The sequence below is a fragment of the Canis lupus genome, chromosome 19 (assembly GCF_003254725.2).
Source record: "Canis lupus dingo isolate Sandy chromosome 19, ASM325472v2, whole genome shotgun sequence".
NCBI classification, from domain to species: domain Eukaryota; kingdom Metazoa; phylum Chordata; class Mammalia; order Carnivora; family Canidae; genus Canis; species Canis lupus.
In genome coordinates this window covers 43,578,769-43,600,508 of record NC_064261.1, presented here as the reverse complement: position 1 = coordinate 43,600,508, position 21,740 = coordinate 43,578,769, and the positions used below count along the sequence as shown (strand labels likewise).

The 21,740-nt window shown below is 33.2% G+C and overlaps 1 protein-coding gene across 1 annotated transcript in view; it reads left to right on the top strand.

The window, feature by feature from the left end:
- LRP1B (LDL receptor related protein 1B) overlaps positions 1-21,740 on the top strand; it is a 1,837,374-nt gene that overhangs the window by 1,727,252 nt on the left and 88,382 nt on the right. The window contains exons 78-81 of the mRNA XM_049097407.1: positions 8,289-8,512; positions 9,230-9,336; positions 19,050-19,166; positions 20,757-20,930. Of these exons, the coding sequence (XP_048953364.1) occupies positions 8,289-8,512; positions 9,230-9,336; positions 19,050-19,166; positions 20,757-20,930 (622 nt within the window). The remainder of the gene's footprint in view (positions 1-8,288; positions 8,513-9,229; positions 9,337-19,049; positions 19,167-20,756; positions 20,931-21,740) is intronic.

Here is a 21,740-nt window from a genome sequence, read left to right as displayed (position 1 = left end):
AAAAAAGCAATTATCATATTAAAGTAGAAAATTTCCAATGTCCCTTCCAGATAGTAAATATATATACTTTCCAAAAGATGTGTGACATCATTTATGTTTATCTAGTTGTTTACTTGGATGATTTGTGTTTATTACTCTGGAATCCAGTTTATGTATAAAAATTGGATTTTTTTTTACCACCCTGAATACTCTGCAATGTATTGTATCAGCATTTTTTACTAGTCACCAGCTAGTTGTCTAGTAGTTTAATAAGCATGCAATCTATTTCTTCTTCTAAGTTTTGACACAAACAATAAATGATACTGACCAGAGAATTCTCCACCCTTTGGAAAACGAAACTCAAGATTTTCCCCTGAGCTGAAAATGGAACATTGGTTTCTATCTCTGAATCAGGAGATGAAAGAAAAATACAAAAATCAAACTATGGATACTTTTAGTCAAAACCCCATTATCAGTGGACCAAATGGAAGACGTTAGCCATATAATAACAGGATGTCTTGAACCCATATTCACAGAAACTAAAAATAATGGAATATTTCCCCCAATAAAATATAGGAAATATGTTATATCAGAAATCAGAATATTACTCAATTAAAAGTTAACTGAAGTCCATTCCAAAGGGAGGTAATTTTCAATATGATCTTTTTCTGGAAGTCATGAGGGGAATACTCTTCTGCAATCTGTGAAAATGGCTTGAATACTAATTATGACTATAAATTTAAATTTCAAATGCAGTCTAAGTTATTTATAGATAGAAATGCTTATGATTTCCTAGCCCCTTGGGCTATACAAAATGGATGGATTTTTTTTTCTTTTAAGAAAATTAAATAATTTAAAACTTAAAAGGCTGACATGATTCAATCTATATGTAAAGCATAATGAGATTTCTGAATTTAAATTTTAGTAGTCAGAACAGAATATGATAGCATTATGCAACAATTGTACATACTTTCTGGCAATTTATCATTTCTAGTATAAAATGCTGTACAGCAAAGTACATGATGACGAGCACTATAAAGTAGGTCAATGCTTGGAAAAATGCAAATGACTTTAAAAATCCAGATAAGATTTTTACCATTAAAGAGCTAAATATTCCTGAGCAATACAAATGGTTTATCTGATCTACCTGATTTTGAGAAGTGAATAGGAGATAACATTTTTGGCATATTCTCTACTATACAAATAAGATGTTCAGAATGATCCTGCTTACAGTTTTATTCATTAATAATCATATCTTTTTCTCAATAAGTTGATTAGGCAATTATTTTTCCCTGAAAGCTTTTAAGAATATATCCAACTAAGTTTTATTTAATAGGCTTCCATCTTTAATTGGAGTTCTAGCTATAAACCTCAAACCCCAATGTATGGAATTTTGTGTATATCACACATATACAGACATCACACATACACATAAGTGCATAGGTTTGCATATGTGCCCATAAAAAGTTTATGTGTGTACGTAAGTTTTAGCAAAAACTTCAGAGTCTTGTTTTAGGACATTAAAGTACTAGTAGAAATTGATAGTTTCTTTTTCCATTTCTAAATTTATTTTCTTTATTATTATAAATTTATGCTAATCATTATAACTCTACCTTGAAATTATCTATACTTGCTTGCCAAGAATACTTTTCAAACCATCAGTTTATTCAAACCAGTTAACAATTAAAATTATTTATTATGATTTCTTTGGAGGAAATCTAAAATTATCAAATCATTGAACTATTGTCATTTTGTGACTTGATATTATTGATTGCATAAGACAGGCATTCAACAATGTATGTTGATTGGAGTTAATGGTTCTATAACAGTTGTGATCAATATTCAAATTTTACTGCATAAATCTTACAAGACTATATAAAACATATGATTCCACAATTAATAACTCTGAAGATATTATTGAACATACTGTATAGCATTTTAAGGTGAACTAGTCAAGTTTTATTTACTCATACCCAAAATTTTATTTAAGGAGTTCTGTTTATTAGGTTTAGTGTTGGGTTCCTGGGATACAAAATGACAATGGAGTCTTGTTCTCATGAAGCTTATATTCTGGGGAACAAAAACAGAGTCAAGTAAATTCATAAAAAAATAAATACCAAAAATGCAACGTAATTTTCAAAATATAATCATATAATATCATAATTATAATTTTGATATTATATAATTTTAATTATATGATAATATAAGTATATAAGTATATTATAATTATATAATTTTAAAATTATATTGAAGGAAATATATAATGGAAATACACAATGGAAAATTATATTGAAGGAAAAACATAACCAAGAAAAAGAAGTCAAATGTTGTAAGTCTTTGAATAGGATGATCAATAAAGGCCCATTTGAAGAGATTTGAGTGTAGACCACCCTAAGAGATGAGGAGGAAGTAATGTATTTTATTTATGTCTAAGACAACTATTTTGGGATCCCTGGGTGGCACAGCGGTTTGGCGCCTGCCTTTGGCCCAGGGCGCGATCCTGGAGACCCAGGATCGAGTCCCACATCGGGCTCCCGGTGCATGGAGCCTGCTTCTCCCTCTGCCTGTGTCTCTGCCTCTCTCTCTTTCTCTCTGTGTGACTATCATAAATAAATAAAAATTAAAAAAAAGAAAGACAACTATTTTATTTTGAACCACCATTATCTTTCTTCTGACCTAGTGCAATAGCCTCCTAACTAGTCTTTTTGCTTTCCTTCTTACTCACCACACTGTCGCCAGAATGCACCTTCTAAGACATAAATTAGATCACATCACATCTCTGATCAAAGATATCTAGTGGTTCCCCATTGCAAAGACAAATTTCTCATAATGCCTTACACGGGTTTAAAAGATCTGGTCTCCCATTACCTCTTTGACTTCATCTCCTATTAATTTTTCCCTTACCCTTCTCTAAGGATGCTTTGGTATTTGTAAAACCCATCAGTACCTACTAATGTAAGGCCTTTCTTGAAATGTTCTCTTGGCCTAAGTGTTCTTCAGCCAGATAGCCTACATGGCTCAATTCCTAAACTCATTCAAGACTTTGCTCAAATGCCATCTTCTGAATATATAATATATTGATAATTGCAATCTATTGTCCCACTCCCATCCTGGACCATCAACACATTACTCATTATTTTTTTTCACTTTCATAGTGCTTATGTTTGTTAAACTACTATATAATTTACTTAACTATTATGTTTACTATCTATACTGTACCTTACCTTGCTGTAAGTAAATTCCCATGGCAAGTATTTTTGCTGTTTTGGCCATTATTATATGTAATCCTAACATCTAGAACTGGATCGGTCATAATATTTTTTTAAAAGTTACAAGCAATATATTAATTGAAAATTTTTGGTATATATGGCAATAGTATATTGATCTTGAAAGTTATACTTTAAAAATAATTTAAAAATTAAAGAAAAAGACAGTTATACTCTACAAGTTATTCTTTTCATCATTGATATTCAACTTATCACAAGATCAAATATTTTTGTCTCCAGATATATCCCATTTTTATCCACTTTTGTCTCACAAAAATTTATTTTACAATTACACATTTTACTTTCTGAAGTCCATTCAGTAAGCCTCCTCTGATTGTCCTGTATCCACTTCTGGTCCCCATTCCTAAGCCATTCTCCACACTATAGCCAAAATAATTTTAAAACATTAATATAATCATCATACCTCACCACTTAAATCCTTCCAATAGCTGTCCATTGAAAACTCAGTGGTTTATAAGCTTCTCCATGATATTCCAGCTCATCTTATGCCACACCCCCTTCCCATTTCCTTACACATCGATCAACATACACATATCTACCCATAAACACACATTTTTTTCCCCTAGCCATAAATACATCTCATTTAATTTCCAGGAATGCAACTTCATTTCAGAATCTCCAAGCATGCTCTTTACTTTGCCTCTCTTAATTATCCTGGTGAACAGAAGCTCCTTTATTAAGAAGACATAACTTTCATTATTATACATATATATAACATACACAAGTATAGTATTCTAAAAAAAAAAAAGATAACTTCACAGAATACCGAGTCTGTGGTCCAAAGACAAATGTGGTCCTTTTTTGAAATTGTCTGAGAATCACATACTTTTATTTAGTTCCTTTCCCCCCTGTGAGGTTGACATGGTGTTAATGTAGATAGAAGTTTAAAACTACTCAGATTTTGAAATCTGTTCTTCAGAATAAACTGTAGATAGAAGCCAGGGATTTCCTTCCTGAAGTGTTTTTGGAACTCTTACACATTCTAGCTCCAAAGATAACTTTTTCTTGGTTCTTTTTGGATTTCCCCATTGCTGTATGAACTTCTCGATTGAAATAACATATATCTGTATATCTTATAATATTATTAAGCCATATAATGTAATAATATTCAGAATTTGCATAGTCGTTTTTTCTATCCCTGGCTTATGAAGATTTACTCTGATTCATATATTGTGGGCCGAAGGTCTAAATAGCTTTTAGTTTGATATACACCACACACACACACACACACACACACTTGAGAGTGGCTTTAAATTTTTGTTTTAATAACATTACATTACAGGTAATTAACTTTAGTAAAATGAACGAAATTTTCTTTTCTGAGATGAAAAAATAGCACATAGATAAAATATGTGACTACTTCAGTCTATCCTGTGTTATTAGCAATATTTGCTTAAAGTATATTGCTAACTATAGGGATTTCTTTAAAAAGGAGGACAGTATTTCCATGTTTCAAACGCTTGAAGTCTCATTTTGTAGGTTTTCATCTTTCTTTGATTGAAATCAAATGTCTCCAGTGACTTATATCTTTGGTTTCCTGAAGCTGGAATTGTGACAGATACCTTACAATCCACAGCTATAAAGAATTAGTAGTTTAAAGTAGTAACCTCTAATTTTGTTACAATCAAGCTGCCAATTTTTCTCTAAGATTTAAATGTTTCATTCATTGGACTAATATATCTCCACAAGGAAGAATGCCTCAGGCCTTAAAACTTTGCTGTGTATTTAGAGAGCTTATTAGGAAAGAAATCATCTGTCTGGAGAAAGCAGTCAAAATGTGTCTTCCACTTTGTGGAATAATACGAGCAACGCCTTTTGTTGTCAGGGTAACCACATGCCTCTGCAGTCTCTTCCACATGACATATTTCATTAGTGCCTCTAGCTCATAGGCCTATCTGTCTAGTGAGCTAGCCAAAGGGGCAACGAGAGTTTTCTGTTTACTTCTTCTTTTGAATCTGATATGTTTGTTTTATTTTGTTTTTTGCCTCTTTGGAAGCAAATGGCTTAGCTTTCCCATTACTGTTGCCCCGCGTCAGTCTCCATTCCATTCCAAGAACCTCAGTTTACTTTAATTGTATTTGCCTACTTTTTGTATTCACCTATTTATTTTTAACCTCTCCACAAATTGTTTATTTTTTATTATATAAAGATCCAACAGGAATTTCTACCTTCCACTCCCGAGCCAATATCCACTTATGGCTAATACTACTCACAATCCTGGTCAAGCTGTGGGTCCTCTGGAACTCATCATAAAGGGGGATTTCCTAATTTGGCCATAGTTTCCTTGAAAATAGGGCCATCCTGTTGGTTTTCTTGTTGTTATTGTTCTTTTTCTGTTCAGTTCTGCTTTCTTGAGTATTGAAAATCATTGAGCATTCAGTGTGTTGTGAATCAGTGAAGATGAACATCTGGTAACATCTTCACCCTGATGCTCTTATTTTCTGAGAATCATCTTGTCACCGGTTATTTATGACCATACATTGGATTTATTGGGTGTGATGTCCTTACCCCATATTATGACTACTTTAGTTGATTCTGGAATGACATTACGGATTTTTTGATCAGGGAACCAGAAAATAAATGTATAGATTTAAATGACTCCATCAGTATCTCTTGTGCTTAATACTGAAAAGTAATATTTTCCCTCTTTCCCTAAGCCATATTCTTTACTCTACTAGTGTGACATAAATATTATTTATCTTTCTAGAATTTACCGTTAGTAGAATCTTCACAAGCCTGCTTACCTGCCAAAATATCACTTAGTCAAATTCTGAATGTTTTATGAAAATAAAGAATTTGGGCTTCTATTGTCTATGTCCAGGGGTAAAGTATAGAATGGAAAGATAACCAGGCTATTTTTTAATGAATAAAAAAAATGAAAATCCTAAATTCAAAAAAGTAGAACTTTGCAATAAATTTGTCCTATTTTAGCAATGATACTATTAGGATAGAAAATCATATGTATACATTTACATCTGATAAAGGGAAACTAGGTATTTTTCTATGCTCATGAGAGATAACCAATATCATATTTTTTTACATGCTGAAGGTTTGCTTTATTTGCGTTCAAAAATGATAAATATACTCCAACAGGTTCCAAATAGCTTATAATGGTTATTTTTTCCATTGTCTGTCATATTTATAAATTTATGACTTACACTGACATGTTCATGTCATTTGTTCATATATTTACTTTTAAATGCTGCCAAACCAGAAAAAAAAATACAGTTAATTTAAATGATACTGGAACATTTGAAAAATAAGCTTGTGGTTTAGCTAGGACAAATATTTATATTCTATCCACCTGTGACTATTATTTATACAGTATTTATAAAGCATATTGTATTGCAGAGTGCTTTTCATTAAACATCACTGAGCTATCACTGGGTAGATGGATAGTATTTATTGCTAGAATTGAGAAATAGGTAACTATAAATTTCATAATTTCAGTTTTTAAATAAATATGTGTAAAGGCTATAATAAAGGTTGCTAGAAATTTCTATGGGTTCTATGTTTAGTTCAGGCCGGATTTTCCTTCCTTAAGATCCCAGTAATCACACAGCAGACAGTGGCTTGCAATTCCTCCTTTTTGGCATCTCATGTAAACTTTTTTCAAGTTTACTCACTCCTTCAATACAATTTGTTCACTAGTAATAAACACAAGAAACCATCATGTGTTAAAAACCCTTATTTCCACTGGTTGCCAGGTCCTACTGATGCTTTTTCACATTGACCACATGTCTAGTTATAATCACCTTCAAATAATTGTTTCCATTCTTGATATGATACCCGGGGGGAATCCTTTCTCACTTTTGGTTATGCACAATAAACCTGACCATGTCAAATTAATTATAACACTAGTTCCTACTCGAAGTGATCTAGTTAATTGAAGGACATAGAACATACACTTTTTTTTTCTTGATATCTATTTGCAAAGAACTCCCTTACTGTTTTGTCTCACAATAATTCAATAATACAATATAAAGCAGAAAATTCAAGCTAGTAAATTAGTATAAATGACAGATATTTTCACTTTCCTTAAAACATGTTTAGATACACATCTTTCTAAATGTGTCTATCTATACTATTCTTTTTTAATTTTTATTTTTTTCCATTGTTGGGTAGTTTTGCTTTTCTAATTTTTTTATTATCTTTTTTTTCATGTTTCTTTAGTATCTTGTTTAAATACAATTTGCCAACATACTGTATAACACCCAGTGCTCATCTCATTTTTTAAATCAAATTACATATGGTGAGGATGCAGAACAATTGGGACTTCCTTAAATTGCTAAAATGAATGTACATTGGTACAAACTCTGAAAAAATGCTAGTAGTATCTATCCAAGCTAAGTATATGTGTACCTTAAGACTCAACAATTCTATTCCTTGTTAAATATTCAACAGAAATGTGTATCTGTATCCACTAAAAGACATGTACAATAGTATTCATGACTTTGGATGTAGTGGCCTAAAACTGTAAATAATCCAAATGGACATCATCAGTAAAAAGGTGAACAAATTGTGGTACATTCATAAAATGAAAAACTACTCATCAATAAAAAAGTACTAATAATTGACATGCACAACAATATGGATTTCATAGATTCAATGTTGAGTAAAAGAAGTCAGGAATAGAACAGTATTATTTATAACACATATCTACATGGATTTGTTTAAGCAATTCTATTTTTTTAGACATCAGAATTATGGTTAGTCATAGAGGAACACTAACTGAGTGAAGTCACAGGTGAACCTTCTACAATTCTAGAAATATTCTAGCAGGGTGGTGATTATACCAGAGCAGGTAGAGGTTAAACCCCAATGAGTTGTGCACTTAATATTTATGAAATTATAATATCTATAAAAATTAAGAATAAAATGGAATATTTTTGGTAGTTAAAAAAACCTGTGTAACAATTAACCATGTTGATATTATTCCCATACATTATCAATGTATACAGACTTCCTCTCTACCACTTTGCTTTTGAAAATACTGCGGTTTGTTGCTTTGTTTTCTTTTAGTGTCCTGAATTCAAAAGGCCCAGGGACATTGCAGTTGACTGGGTTGCTGGAAATATTTATTGGACTGATCATTCCAGAATGCACTGGTTCAGTTACTATACCACTCACTGGACCAGTCTGAGATACTCTATCAATGTGGGACAGCTGAATGGCCCCAACTGCACCAGACTCTTGACAAACATGGCTGGAGAACCCTATGCTATTGCTGTAAATCCTAAAAGAGGGTAGGTTAATGAGTTGGCTATTTATATTTCTTGATATGCGTGACCATTTTTAGAGATTTTCCCACCTGTGCTCTGTAGTTTTCTTTTTGTAATAAGTGTTCAACATATAATAGATTCACAAGACTTCTAAAAATCCCTCTACTTATGTGCAAAAGCATGTCCTTTTCACACCAAATGGCAGCACAAAATATATGTTGTCCCAAAAGGCTGCTACATTATACATTCTATGTGTGTATTTGTATGTGTCTGGTGTGGACATTGCAGATGCCATGTTGCGATAAACACATAACCAATATTGTTAACTTAAGATTGAATTCTCAAGGCATTAACCATAATGTTGAAAATATGAAGTGTAGAGTATTAGTATTTTAGCTATTTTTATAATAAAAGATGAGGGTGTATGTATAAACAAATTTAAACAATTTTAACACAAATCTTTCCTTTATTTGAATTGTTCCTTTTTTACTCTTTTACTTTTTCATTTATAGGCAATGACCAAAAAGGAAATAGAGAAATGTTGAATAAAACTACTAATCACCTGCCCTTATTGGAACTTGCCAGTCTATAGATTTAGAGTTGGGTCCAGATATCTGCTTTTTTCAGGGTCTCCAGGGTGATTCTGATGCACATGGTCTGAAGAGAAACTGTGTTTGGGGGAGCAGAATTGGATTATAATAGCACTATCGGTAAGCTAACCAACTTGACCTGTCTCTTCAGGATGATGTACTGGACTGTTGTTGGGGACCATTCCCATATAGAAGAAGCAGCCATGGATGGTACTCTGAGAAGGATTTTAGTACAAAAGAATTTGCAAAGACCCACAGGTATGATGTATTTCTGACACAGTCTAAAATATGGAGCAATATGCTCAGCATATTAGTGTTACATTTCTTTCTAGGTTTGTTGGCAATATAATCATTTTTACAAGCAGATAAAATAATTTATAGTATGACTTTATGAAAGTCATTAACATTTCATGTTGTATTTTTCCAACTTGAAAGTCAAGGCCTTATCATACTGCCGGTGATATTACAGGAATATTATTTGAAAATTGCCTAAGTTGTAAGGCCATTTGTAGGATTTCACATGCATGGAATTTTGACAGTTTATAATGTATTAGGATATTTTTATTGATATATATTAATGATGCTGGGATAGATGATAATATTCCTAGAGGATCAAAAATTAAATAGGCAAAGAGGTGGGAAAACAAATATTTTTTGTAAAAGGCAGGCTTTGTGATTCCTTGGCCTTTCATTCACAGCTCTTTTAATTAGGCTTTAATATGCCTCTTAGCTATGTCATCTAAGCTAGCACTCCAAAATCTCTGTACTCCCAGGACTGCTCAGAAGCTTGCGTGTTTTTTCTCCCTCTGTGTTTCTCTCATTGCATTTACCTCCCAGGTCCCCACCTAGAATGTCCTTCTGACTGGTGTGCACCCAGCTGAATCTTACCCACCTTATAAGGTCTAATTTTAACACTTCTTCAATAAAACATTTTTAGAACTGCAGGAGCCTCAAGGATTTCATGCCGCACACAGTGCCCCTGCCCACTATACCCCAAAGGAGAGAATACATTGCTAGAGCACGTATTATTTAATAATTGTGCTTTGTAGTATCTTATGTAGTTGAAATTTTATTAATATTTGACATTTGTATTCTTATGAACTGTTAACATGCCCTAAGAGTTTTTCCTTCAACTATATTGTTTTTACTCTGTATGGGAAGGAGTAGTCTTTGGGATTTAGCTCATTTACATGTCTCCATTCACTGATTTAACAAATACTAAGAGAACACCGCCTAGTATGAGAAATTGTTCCAGATGCTGAAGACAAGTTCTTACTCTTGTGGAGAGATTACCAACTCTCATGAAACATGCCTTCTTCCAGAGGGTAGCATATTTAATATACATCATATCAGATACTGATCAATGCTATACAGAAAAGAATGGGCACCACAGAGTGGGAGGATAGGGGTAAAATTATGAAGATTATCAAATAAGTCATCTCTAGAAAGGTGATATTTGAGAAAAGAATGTCATAGAGGTAGCAAGCTATGTGAATATGTGAGCAAAGAGCTTTCCAAACAGAGAGAACAAGTTATGAATTAGGAATGTGCTTGGTGTGTATAAAAAAATAGCAAGAATGTTAGTATGCTTAGAAGCATATGAGCAACTCAGGAAACGGTAGAAGTGAGGGTGGCCAGGTGTAGATAATCTAGGACCTGGAACACACTGTTAAGGACTGAATTTTATTCTAGCTTTGAGGGGAAATATGGAAGGCTACTACTGAAGAGGCAAGTGACATAATATGCTCAAGCACTGTTTTCATGTTTTAAAGAACTTTAAATTTCTTTTTAATGTTCTATTTTTAACTAATTCTGGGCTTACAAAAAAGTTGCAAAATTAATTTTTTAAAAAAGGTCTGTGATGTTAACAACTTACATAATCACAGTATATGTTACGTAATTTTCATCTTAAAGAAGAGTTCTGGCAGCCGTTGATAGAATTGCTTGTCAGAGGGTTCTTAGGAAGGAACCTGAGACAGGAATTCTTATAAAAGTTACTTATGAGGGGCATGTTTTTCAAGTGAAAGCTGTAAAAGATGAAGAGAGAAAGGAAAAGATGCCGGAAAGATCATATCTCAAGTAAATTCTCATTTTGGCTTGAGCCCCAGGGCATGTGCTTTGAAGCATAAATCCCATGACAGGAAAGGGTTCCTGTTTTTTATGCTCTACCAGTCATTGGTTGACCTTTGGGCTCTAACTTCCCAATTGAGGCTGCTGCAATCAGTTGAGCACAATTCTCTGGGGAAGGGGGGCAAGTGTGATTCCTTAGCTCTAAACCAGCAGGTAGTAGATAGCTATTTGGTATCATCTCCAAGACTGGAAAATTATGTGAAAGGTATCACTTGAACAAGTACTTGAAGGATAGGTAGACATTTGAAAGGTGGACAGTTAACCCATCATGCTGTAGATTTTATAAAGGTGTTCTTTGAAGTCAAATATATATGGGTATAAATCCCAAGGGATTGTTTATTAACTATGGGATCTCAGAAAGGAACTTAGTATCTTCAAAGCTTGATTTTTTATCATCATTAACAAACCAAGGGATGATAATAACTAACTTAAGATATTGTTGTGTATATTAAATTACATTGCTCTCGGAGTCAGGAGCTACGATGTAATGCCACCAGGGTCAGCAGTCTACGATATTAGGAGTCATGATGCACCCAGAAGGGGACAGGATAGATAATGTGACATGAACTGAGAACAGAGAACTTTAAATACCAAGGCTTTCAACATGATATTTTAGTCAATAATGAACTACCATACAATTTTGATTCAAGGAGTGGTGTGAATAAGGTAGGTCTCCAGGCTTATTGCTTTGGTAGCATTGTGTTGTTGAAATACATACAGAACTAAAAGACCAGCTCACAACCCATTCAATGGTCCTGAAGAGAGCAGAGAATAGCATAACTAGAAGAGTAACAGGAGTAAAGGGGAGGATGTATATGGAAGACAAAGCAGAGTTAGCAAGTAGAATTTATCAAATACATATGAAACTAGTGGAAGAGATGATAAATATGTCAAAAAGGAATAAAAAGTCAATAATTAAAACCATTTATATAATTATCTTATTTCGTTCATTCTTCCATCCCTCCTTTCATTAAAAAATATTGGATGCTCACTATATGACATACATTACTGGCCATCAGAAATATGGATAGCTGCATTCACAGAGCTTAACTTCTAATATGCATGACCATAAAAAGAAAACTGAAAAAAGTGTGTGTGCATGTGTGTGTTCACATGCAAGGCTCATGTGTGTAAATGGTTCTGATAGAGAGGAGTGAGTGCAGCATGCAGGATATGTCACAATGGGACAGAAGGCCCTGAGGTAGGAAAGCCAAAGAATGTAGTAAACAAATTGGAAAATAGTATGAGACAAAGCTTAGAGGGGTGGGTAGGGGTCAGGCCGAGCAGGATTCAGAGACCATAACAAGTACGATTGCCTCATGTTAAGTAGATAACAGGATCTGATCAGACATCCATGGGAACATATCAAGAGAGGAGTTGGTATGAGGCTCTCTTCACCATGTGATTGGACCTGTGTAAGTTTTCTCAGCAACTCAGCTTTGAAAACTGCATCACTTACAGGAAGACTCTTGGAAGCCATGTATTCACTCATTCAGCTAATATTTTTTGTGCACTACTCTGTGTCGGGGATAATTTTAGGCCTTGGGAATACAGGAGTGAACACAGAGATCTCTTCTTCTGGTGGTTATATAGTAAAAATATAATATTTTAAAAAGTAAATAATGAAGTAAATTATGAAGTGTTTTGTGCTATGGAAAGGAGAGTGAAAACAGAACAGTAAGAAGGGTCAGAAATGGGGGCACCTGGGTGGCTCAGCCAGTTATATGGCTTGAGCTCAGGTCATGGTCCCAGGGTCCTGGGATGGAGCCCCGTGTGGAGCTCTGCATGGAGCCCAGAGGCAGGCTACCCGCTCAGCAGGGAGTCTGCTTCTCCCTCTCCATCTGCCCCCCTCCACCACCCCCACCCTGCTCGTGCTCCTACACTCTTGTGCTCACTCTCTCTCTCTCAAATAAAATCATTTTTTTAAAGGGTATCAGAAATGGTGAAGAGGAGTTTGCAAAGTGACATGATTAGGTCTTTAGAGTGGAACCTCAAAAAGGTGACACTTGAGCAGACTGTGGTGCTGTCGGTCACAGGCAAATGTTGCAGCTGAGTCAGTCAGATGAAGGTTTCACAGATAATTGAAAACTGTAGTTCTAGAGCCTAAAGCTGGGGTTTAAGTTTAAGGTTTGGGGAATTAGTAAAGAAAGCTGATATTTAAAGCTGTTGGAATTGTGAAGATGGACAAGGGAGGAGAAAACAAAGGGGCTTCTTAGGGTAGAATTTTGTGGGATGCTTATATTTAGAAGAGTCACACTCAGAACTGAAGACTACAAAGTGTTGGCACAATTGGAACAAAGCAACAGAATTCAGTGTCACATTAGCTGAAGGAAGAGTTTCAAAAGAAAGACGTGCACTTTCCTGGGTATATTATTATAGGACTTACAGAAAAAATATAAAGTAGCAGAAAGAGCACAAGCCTTCCATTTATATAGGCTTGAGTTAAAGCTGAGCAGCCTGTATAGACTTTTGAGCATCAAATTTCTTATCTGTAAAATATATATGAGAATATTTACCTTATAGAGAATTTGTAACAATCAGATGCTAAAACCAATATAAATTAATATAATTCCTTTAATACCTGACAGACTAAGAATAAATGTCAAAAAACAATGTGCAATGTATTATGCTAAAGCCTCATATTATTCCACATAATGCCCACCATAACTCCCTAGCACTGATAATTATTTTTATTCACATTTCAGAATATGATTTAGTATATTTTGTTAGTTTGATTCATTTTCTCCTTGTATATCAATTAGAATTATGTAATATTGGGAACCCTGGGTGGCGCAGCAGTTTAGCGCCTGCCTTTGGCCCAGGGCGCGATCCTGGAGACCCAGGATCGAGTCCCACGTCAGGCTCCCGGTGCATGGAGCCTGCTTCTCCCTCTGCCTATGTCTCTGCCTCTCCCTCTCTCTCTGTGTGACTATCATAAATAAATAAAATATAAAAAAAAAAGAAATCTGTAATCTTAAAAATCCACAAGCCATATATAAAAATCTATTACTTTAATACCTCTCTGCTTAATAGGTGACATTCTTAATATTGGAAATGCTGGTTTTGTATTCCTAAGCAGGATTTTATTCCATCAGGCATAAACATCTCCCAATGTTATCTTTACAGTGATTCATAACTCCTGAGTATTGTCACGCTAAATGTTATTGCTATAAAAATGAGTCAAGAACAATTCTTATGAGAACTTTAGTAAATAATAGATAGTTTAGATTTTATAAATAGCATATTACTAGAAAGTGATGAAGAATTGGCAATAAGTTAGTCATTTTTCTGCATCTATATGTATATATAAACATTATATGTAGAGAGGCATGTGTACTTATGTTCATGTATCCTAGGGATATCCTTCTATGGAATTAAGTTCATTACTTCTGTCTTCCGAGAAATATCATAAGACCTGTTTGTACCTATTTTTTTCTCTCTTTTATTGGTATATGTTTATAAATATTTGCCCTGACTCCAAGGTTATTATATTGAAATCAGTAACTGTAATAACACCTTTGTTTCCTTCCATGTGTAATATGTTATTCTTTATATTTTTCATTCATTGGAAATGCTACCTTTCACTTATGAATTCATGAATGAACACATGCACAGAGATGCAGTACATTTGATTATACTCTGTATTTTAATTGGGTAAAGATCATATCCACAAGAATGAACAGCAATAGGAATAGATGTGAACTTATCTCTGTCTCTTTAGGTAACCCCTTTGTATTTCAGGGTTAAAATTGTACTATCCAACTGAATAGTTAGCCCACCACTTAGCTTGCCCTGTGTTTGCTCCCTACCAGCACTGCCTTACATACTTTCCAAAATAATGATGAGAAAAACTCAATTCTCTGGGCTTTCATAGCACTTATTATCTCCATAGTTGATACTTCATCATCTATTGCTTTAATGACACAGTAGAACATGAACTCTTTATATTCTATGTACCCAATAAGACCATGAACAACTTAAATCAAAACCATTACTGGTATTCTTATGTACACTGAAGAATATTATAGTGCCCATAATTAGTTGTGTGCCTAAGAGTAATTATGTATTGAATGAATGAAGAGATGAATGCTTACAATTTTTAACACTCTAACCCATGGTATGGTTTTATAGCCCCTTTTGACAAATGGCACACTTGTTTATTTTATTAGACATTATATTAAAAACAAAAAGCATAATTTATCTTCTGATTCAATCAGTTGTATGGTGGTTGAGTAGCATGCTCCATGAGATTAGGAACATGATCTATTTTGTTCTTTACCACGTACCTAGTGCTTGACAGTGTATAGTACAAGAGAAGTGTCTTATGAATGTATATTGGATTAATGAATGATGTGTCAGGTAAGGACACTTTCCAGTTCTTCCTCCAGTAAGAGAACATATAAGATTACAAGTTTGATTTAAATAACCTATTATTTTATACCTAGAAGCTTATTTATGTTGCCAAATCCTGGCAATTTTTGAGAGATTAAAGTACACCTTGTCCCCGCACCAGTTATAATTATTGATTGCAGATTCTTTTTCCTCAGACAACAAAAGGTCTCTAATAAAATAAAATGGAAAAAACCAAAAGATCATAGGGGAAGGGAGGGGAAAATAAAATAAGACGAAATCAGAGAAGGAAACAAACCATGAGACTCTTAACTATAGGAAACAAACTGAGGGTTAATGGAGAGGAGGGTGGGGGGATGGAGTAACTGGGTGATGAACAGTAAGGAGTGCACTTAAAGTAATGGGCACTGGGTTTTATATGTAACTGATGAATCACTGAACTTTATCTCTGAAACTAATAATACACTATATGTTAATTGATTGAATTTAAATTAAATAAAATAAAACAAAACTTAGGACTATTTTGGAACTCCTGGATACATTTATTTCACTAACACACAAATAAGGGTATGTGTATGTGTGTGTATATAACTTTAGTTGGGAATCCAAGACTTTAAGTAGGCAACCTATCCCAAAAAATATTTCTAAGAATTTTTTAAAAATAAATTTGACATAGAGGCAAATATTTTCAGTTTTTGGACTCTTTTTATCACCTTTTAAATCAAGAATATGATAGTGCACACTTGCTGGTTAATATGACCTTACAAATCTTCACTTTCCTTTAACACAGAATATATGTAATATTTTTCTCTGTTTCTGAAAATACAGTGATTATAATTTATTACTCTCTCCAAGTCTTCTTTCTTAAATATCACATTGGTATTCTGGTCATTTCTCATAAGATTTTGCTTTAATATTTTCTTTTTCTTTCCTTCCTTCCTCTCTCTTCTTCCTTCTCTTTCTTTCTTTCTCTTGCTCTTCCTTCCTTCCTTCCTCCCTCCCTCCCTTCCTTCCTTCCTTCCTTCCTTCCTCCCTCCCACCCACCCTCCCTTCCTTCCTTCCTTCCTTCCTTCCTTCCTTCCTTCCTTCCTTCCTCTTTCTTTCTCTTTCTTTCAAGACCAGAGTGGAAATTAGGAAACTAGAGGGAAGATCTTGGAAATTTTCAGAGTTCAACGAAAGTGAGATTTAAAAAATAGCTAAAATGTATAATAGTCTAGATATCATGAGAGATGTTAAGAAAATGCCTACATGACTAGCGTCTTTATTATTTTATTATTTATTATACATTCCTAACTTAGTGAGTCTGTGTCTTTATCTTTTAAAAGTCTTCCAAATTGTGATCCCATAATGCTTGATTAGCACAAATGGCACTTTATTTTAAATTTCCTGTACTTACCCAGACTTAGTTCCAAATATTCATCATTCCCAGTTCAGCTAAAAATTACTGTCTTGGGAATTGATTTTTTTCTGTTTTATTATTGGTACTTTATTAAAGACAAAAAGGAGATGTGATATTTTAAAGGTAGAAATGAACTTGTTCTTTCATATAAACTTCACTCCCAACTCTATAACAAGAAAAGTTAGTTGAATCCTTTATTAACTTTTTAATTTAAAAGACTATCTCTTTTATTAAAGGGCTTAAGGAAAAATCAAAATCATCGATTTGTGGATTTTTTGGAATATAAATCCCACTCATCTGAAAGTTTTGTTATATAATTTTTATCTAGGTGTAATTCCATCCAATAGTACAATATGTGACCAGAGCTGATAAAAATGGGTATATCTTAGACAAGTCAAGACCAAGAAGGCAATATATTACACTTTTGAGAACTTTTTTACTGCTGTCGAATCTCAAGAAACAATATTGGTAATTAGACTGTGTGGCATGTCCTTTGTTTTCTTTTTTTCTACAGTTAACAATATTAATATCCAAATGTAAAGATCAGTTTTGGGGTCAGCTTATTTTAATCTACTTCTTTACTCTATACATTGGTGAAAGAGAAAGGAAAGTGTTTGCAATACTGCTTAGACAACTGTTTTGAAAAATAATGGGTGTCAGCAGGAAACTGGGTCATTCTATGGTTCATGTTTACCCATAATTATTCATAAAGAAGTAAAATCATAACCCCTAATATGACTCCAAATAGCAAATTATTCATTGAGTGGAAACTAGTAAAACATGGACCACTTGTTTTGATTGTGCAGTCATTTCTCAGGGACTGATTGGACATAGTAAATCTTTATATTATATTTGAGGAGCGATATTTGTATTTAATTTGATTATATTTGGGCTAGATCTACATACCTAAGTAAAAAATGATTCTCAAATGATCTTCACTGTGAGTTGGGTTTTGTGTGTGTTGCTTTTTTTGTTTTTTGTTTTTTCCTTCTGATTGTTAAATCTTGGACCTACCTATACAGGAATCCAATTAGTACAAATTCAAAAACACTTCCCATTCAGTTGCCTTGCCATGGAGGTATATCTCAGTTATTATTGAATGCTCTGATTGGGAAAGCCATTTTACTTTCAGCTGCCAAAGGTATTTTGATTTCATTATACTGTTTTTTAATACGCAATACATCATATATAAAAGACTAGCTATGTCATAAAAATTAGATATCTACAGCAGTGAAGATGTAGAATTTATGTGTTGTAGATCTTACTATTCTATATTGAAGGAAATTTACTTAAGATATCCTTTATGTCAATGATATTTTTGTAAGAAGATACTGTCTAGATATAATCACATTATAAAACTTAAAAAAAGTAAAAAAATAAGTAGAAAAACATGATTTTTTTTACTACCTCTTATTTTAGCCCATTGTTATTCACTGATGATAAAAATAAAGACAAGCAGTCTCAGAGAAAATTAATGATTAGAGTAAACACTTTAAGCACAACTAGAACCTTAAGTAAGGAATTTGCCATTCATTCTTCCCTACCGTAACCATCAATTTTTAACCAATTTAAACTTCAGAATGCACACAGGTGGCTCACAACACCATAGGCCAATTCCAAATGGGTGAAAATATCTTATGGTGAAGCCCATGAACCTTTTTTATCTGAGTAGTATATCTTCATGAAAATACTCAAAATATAACTAATTACAGTAAATTAGTTGGATAAGTTATTTAAATGGTGAATTCTGTATGTACTATAAAGATAAAAACTAAAATATCATGGAAAAGTTTTTAGAAAACACCTGTAATTAAGAGACCAGTAAGTGCGGAAAGAGAAGATAGTAAGGGTAGCTTTTCCTATGTGAAGTAGTTTTTACTACAGCCTATTAAACTCTATGTAAGCTATACACATATATTGCACATAAGGAGTAATTGTTTCATTCTTTTCTTTTTACAGTACCATGACATAGACTGGGTAATTTCTTTAATACTTGAAGAAAAACATCAATCATAATCATACATTAAGAAGCAGAAGAGTAATTTTAAATAATTTCAACTTTGTTATTTGTCCTCATGTATTGATTTTGCAGGTCTGGCTGTGGATCATTTTAGTGAACGAATATACTGGGCTGACCTAGAGCTTTCTGTTATTGGCAGTGTTCTGTATGATGGCTCTGATTCAGTAGTCTCCATCAGTAGCAAACAAGGTTTGTGAAGTGCTCTTGTTTCATCTTTTAATTATTATTGAGAATGTTAAGTAATGGCACATAAATATAAATATGAAAGCTTTACATTCTCAATTTCCTCGAATTCTTTTTCTTTTTAAATGGTTGCTCTTACTATAGATTATATAATTTTCATTCCTACTAAGGTAACAAAGAGGCCAGTCCAGAATTTCCTTAGCATAGGACAAACATGGTCCATCGCTTCCCAGATTCAGAAAATATTCATTCTGTTCCTTCTATAGATATTACATTCTGAGCAGGACATTCAAGTGTTCAAGATTAGTGCCTCTGAACACAAGTTTTTATTTCAAATTCAGTGGTAGCAAGTGGAATTGAATTACTGTGTATAATAAAACATCATTGTAACAATCCTACATCCAAGTGAAAAGCGGTGTGTAAAAATAACTTACCTCACCTCCAGGGAGAGCAGAATCTACTTGTGCTCTTCTTTAGCTGGTACCCTTTTTTTATCCCCACCTCTGTCTTTTATTCTCAATTTCTCCCACTCATGTCTCACACCTGCTTTGCCTGGCAATCTCAGTTCTTTCTGCTGAATCTAATTCCTTTCCCTCTGTCTTTCTTGCTCTTCCCTATCACAGTCTCTTCATTTATTCACCACAAGTTGTTTATAATATGTACTTGAAGTTTTTGTATCTACATATTACATATACTGAATATAGCTTTGCTTCGTGTTTTTTTAACAGAGCAGAGAAGTTGAAAGAAAAATAATTAAAATGAACTTTCATTGTGCCTTTACCCAACGTGTGTTTTTCATATGATGACCCTAGATGGGAAAAAAAAAAAATTCCACATTACTAGAATAGATTACAATACAGTTGACCTGTTTCAGCTTAAGGACATTGAAGAAACATGTATAAGTTTTTAAAAGGCACTTTATGTTTCACAACCTCTAGATAATAACTATAAATGTTATTTTACTTGTTACACATCTCAGTGTCAAAGGTTAGGTTAATTATTCTTTTTCATGAAAATCTCTTACAATAACAGTCATTTCTTAAAATAAGAAAAATGATGGCCTCTACCATCATTAGCCAAACTAGTCATATGCATCATTACCATTTGCTAGTTTGCTTTCTTTATCCCATTTCTAAAACAGACAATGATAATGTTTTTTTTTCTTTTCTTTTTCATTCAGGCAGTCTAATTTGATCATTAATTTGATCTAGAACACAATTCAGAATTTTGTGAACTGCCTGTTTGTGTGCAATGGATAAGGCTGGCCTGTAGCTTTTCTTTTGTCTGCAAAGTGTATAGCAGAGATTACTCTGCATATAGTAAGCCTCCAGCAAATGTTTTGTGATGGTGCAGATGGCTAAAGTGATGATGGAAATGATTTTTATGTTGTGAGTGATATGTTTAGTATTTCACATATTCCTACTGCAAAGAAATTAATTCTAACAACTTTACATCTAATATCAAAAAATATTATAATTCTTAAAGTTTTTTTAAACAGTAGTAAGATTTTCTACATGATCTTGAATAAACTTGGTTTTAAGTCTGAGCACTTATTTACATTGCAACTTTTATAACTCCACATTTTAAAAATTCTAGGCTTGTTACATCCACATAGGATTGATGTCTTTGAAGATTACATATATGGAGCAGGACCTAAAAATGGTGTATTTCGAGTACAAAAGTTTGGCCATGGTTCAGTAGAATACCTAGCTTTAGATATTGATAAAACAAAAGGTGTTTTGATATCTCATCGCTATAAACAACTAGACTGTAAGTATATTCGATACTGTTTTTGACCAAAAAAAACAGTATTTTATAATATTTTAACTATTTCAATACTTAGCCCTGTAAGTTAAGTAACTTTAATTTTGATATCACCAGATTTTTTAATCACCAAAATCAATATGTAAATAATACTAAAGTTTATTTTGCATTTGACTGTGTTTTCTTCAAACTAGAATTGACTTGGTTATTAAAAAAAGTCTCATTCTGTTTTTCTAAAATTTTTAATAAAACCCGAGTCTACATAAACGATGCAGGTCATTAGCCATTTTGACTCTTGTTTCTGATAACAAGGAATAACCATAGCATCAACATTCCATCTTTAAAAGCAACTGAGGACTACTGCTTTCAAGGGTTATATTTTCTCTGATTGTTTATTATTTTTATTGTTACTTTCCCTACTAGAAAGGAATGTTATTGATGCAATTATCTTGAAATATCTGTCTCAAACACAACTATCAAAAACATTAAAGAACAAAATAAAAAAAATGTGACTGAAATTCTAATAATCTGTTTCTATATGTGAGTTTACACTTCAAGAAACTTTAAGATTTATTGATAATTTTTTATGGCAAATAAAGAGAGACTTAACCTCATTCGGTGCAACTACTGGAAAGGTAACAAGTGATATTTATCCAAATCAGTTTTGGAAACAGATTAAAACAGATCTCCCCCTAAGAACTTCCTGAAATCCTATCCAAACTCTTGTTGCTCTTCACCAATGATCTGACATATTTAGTTCCAAGATTAATATGAGGACACTCTCTGTCATCCTCTAGTTGTGTTTGGTTCTTTTTC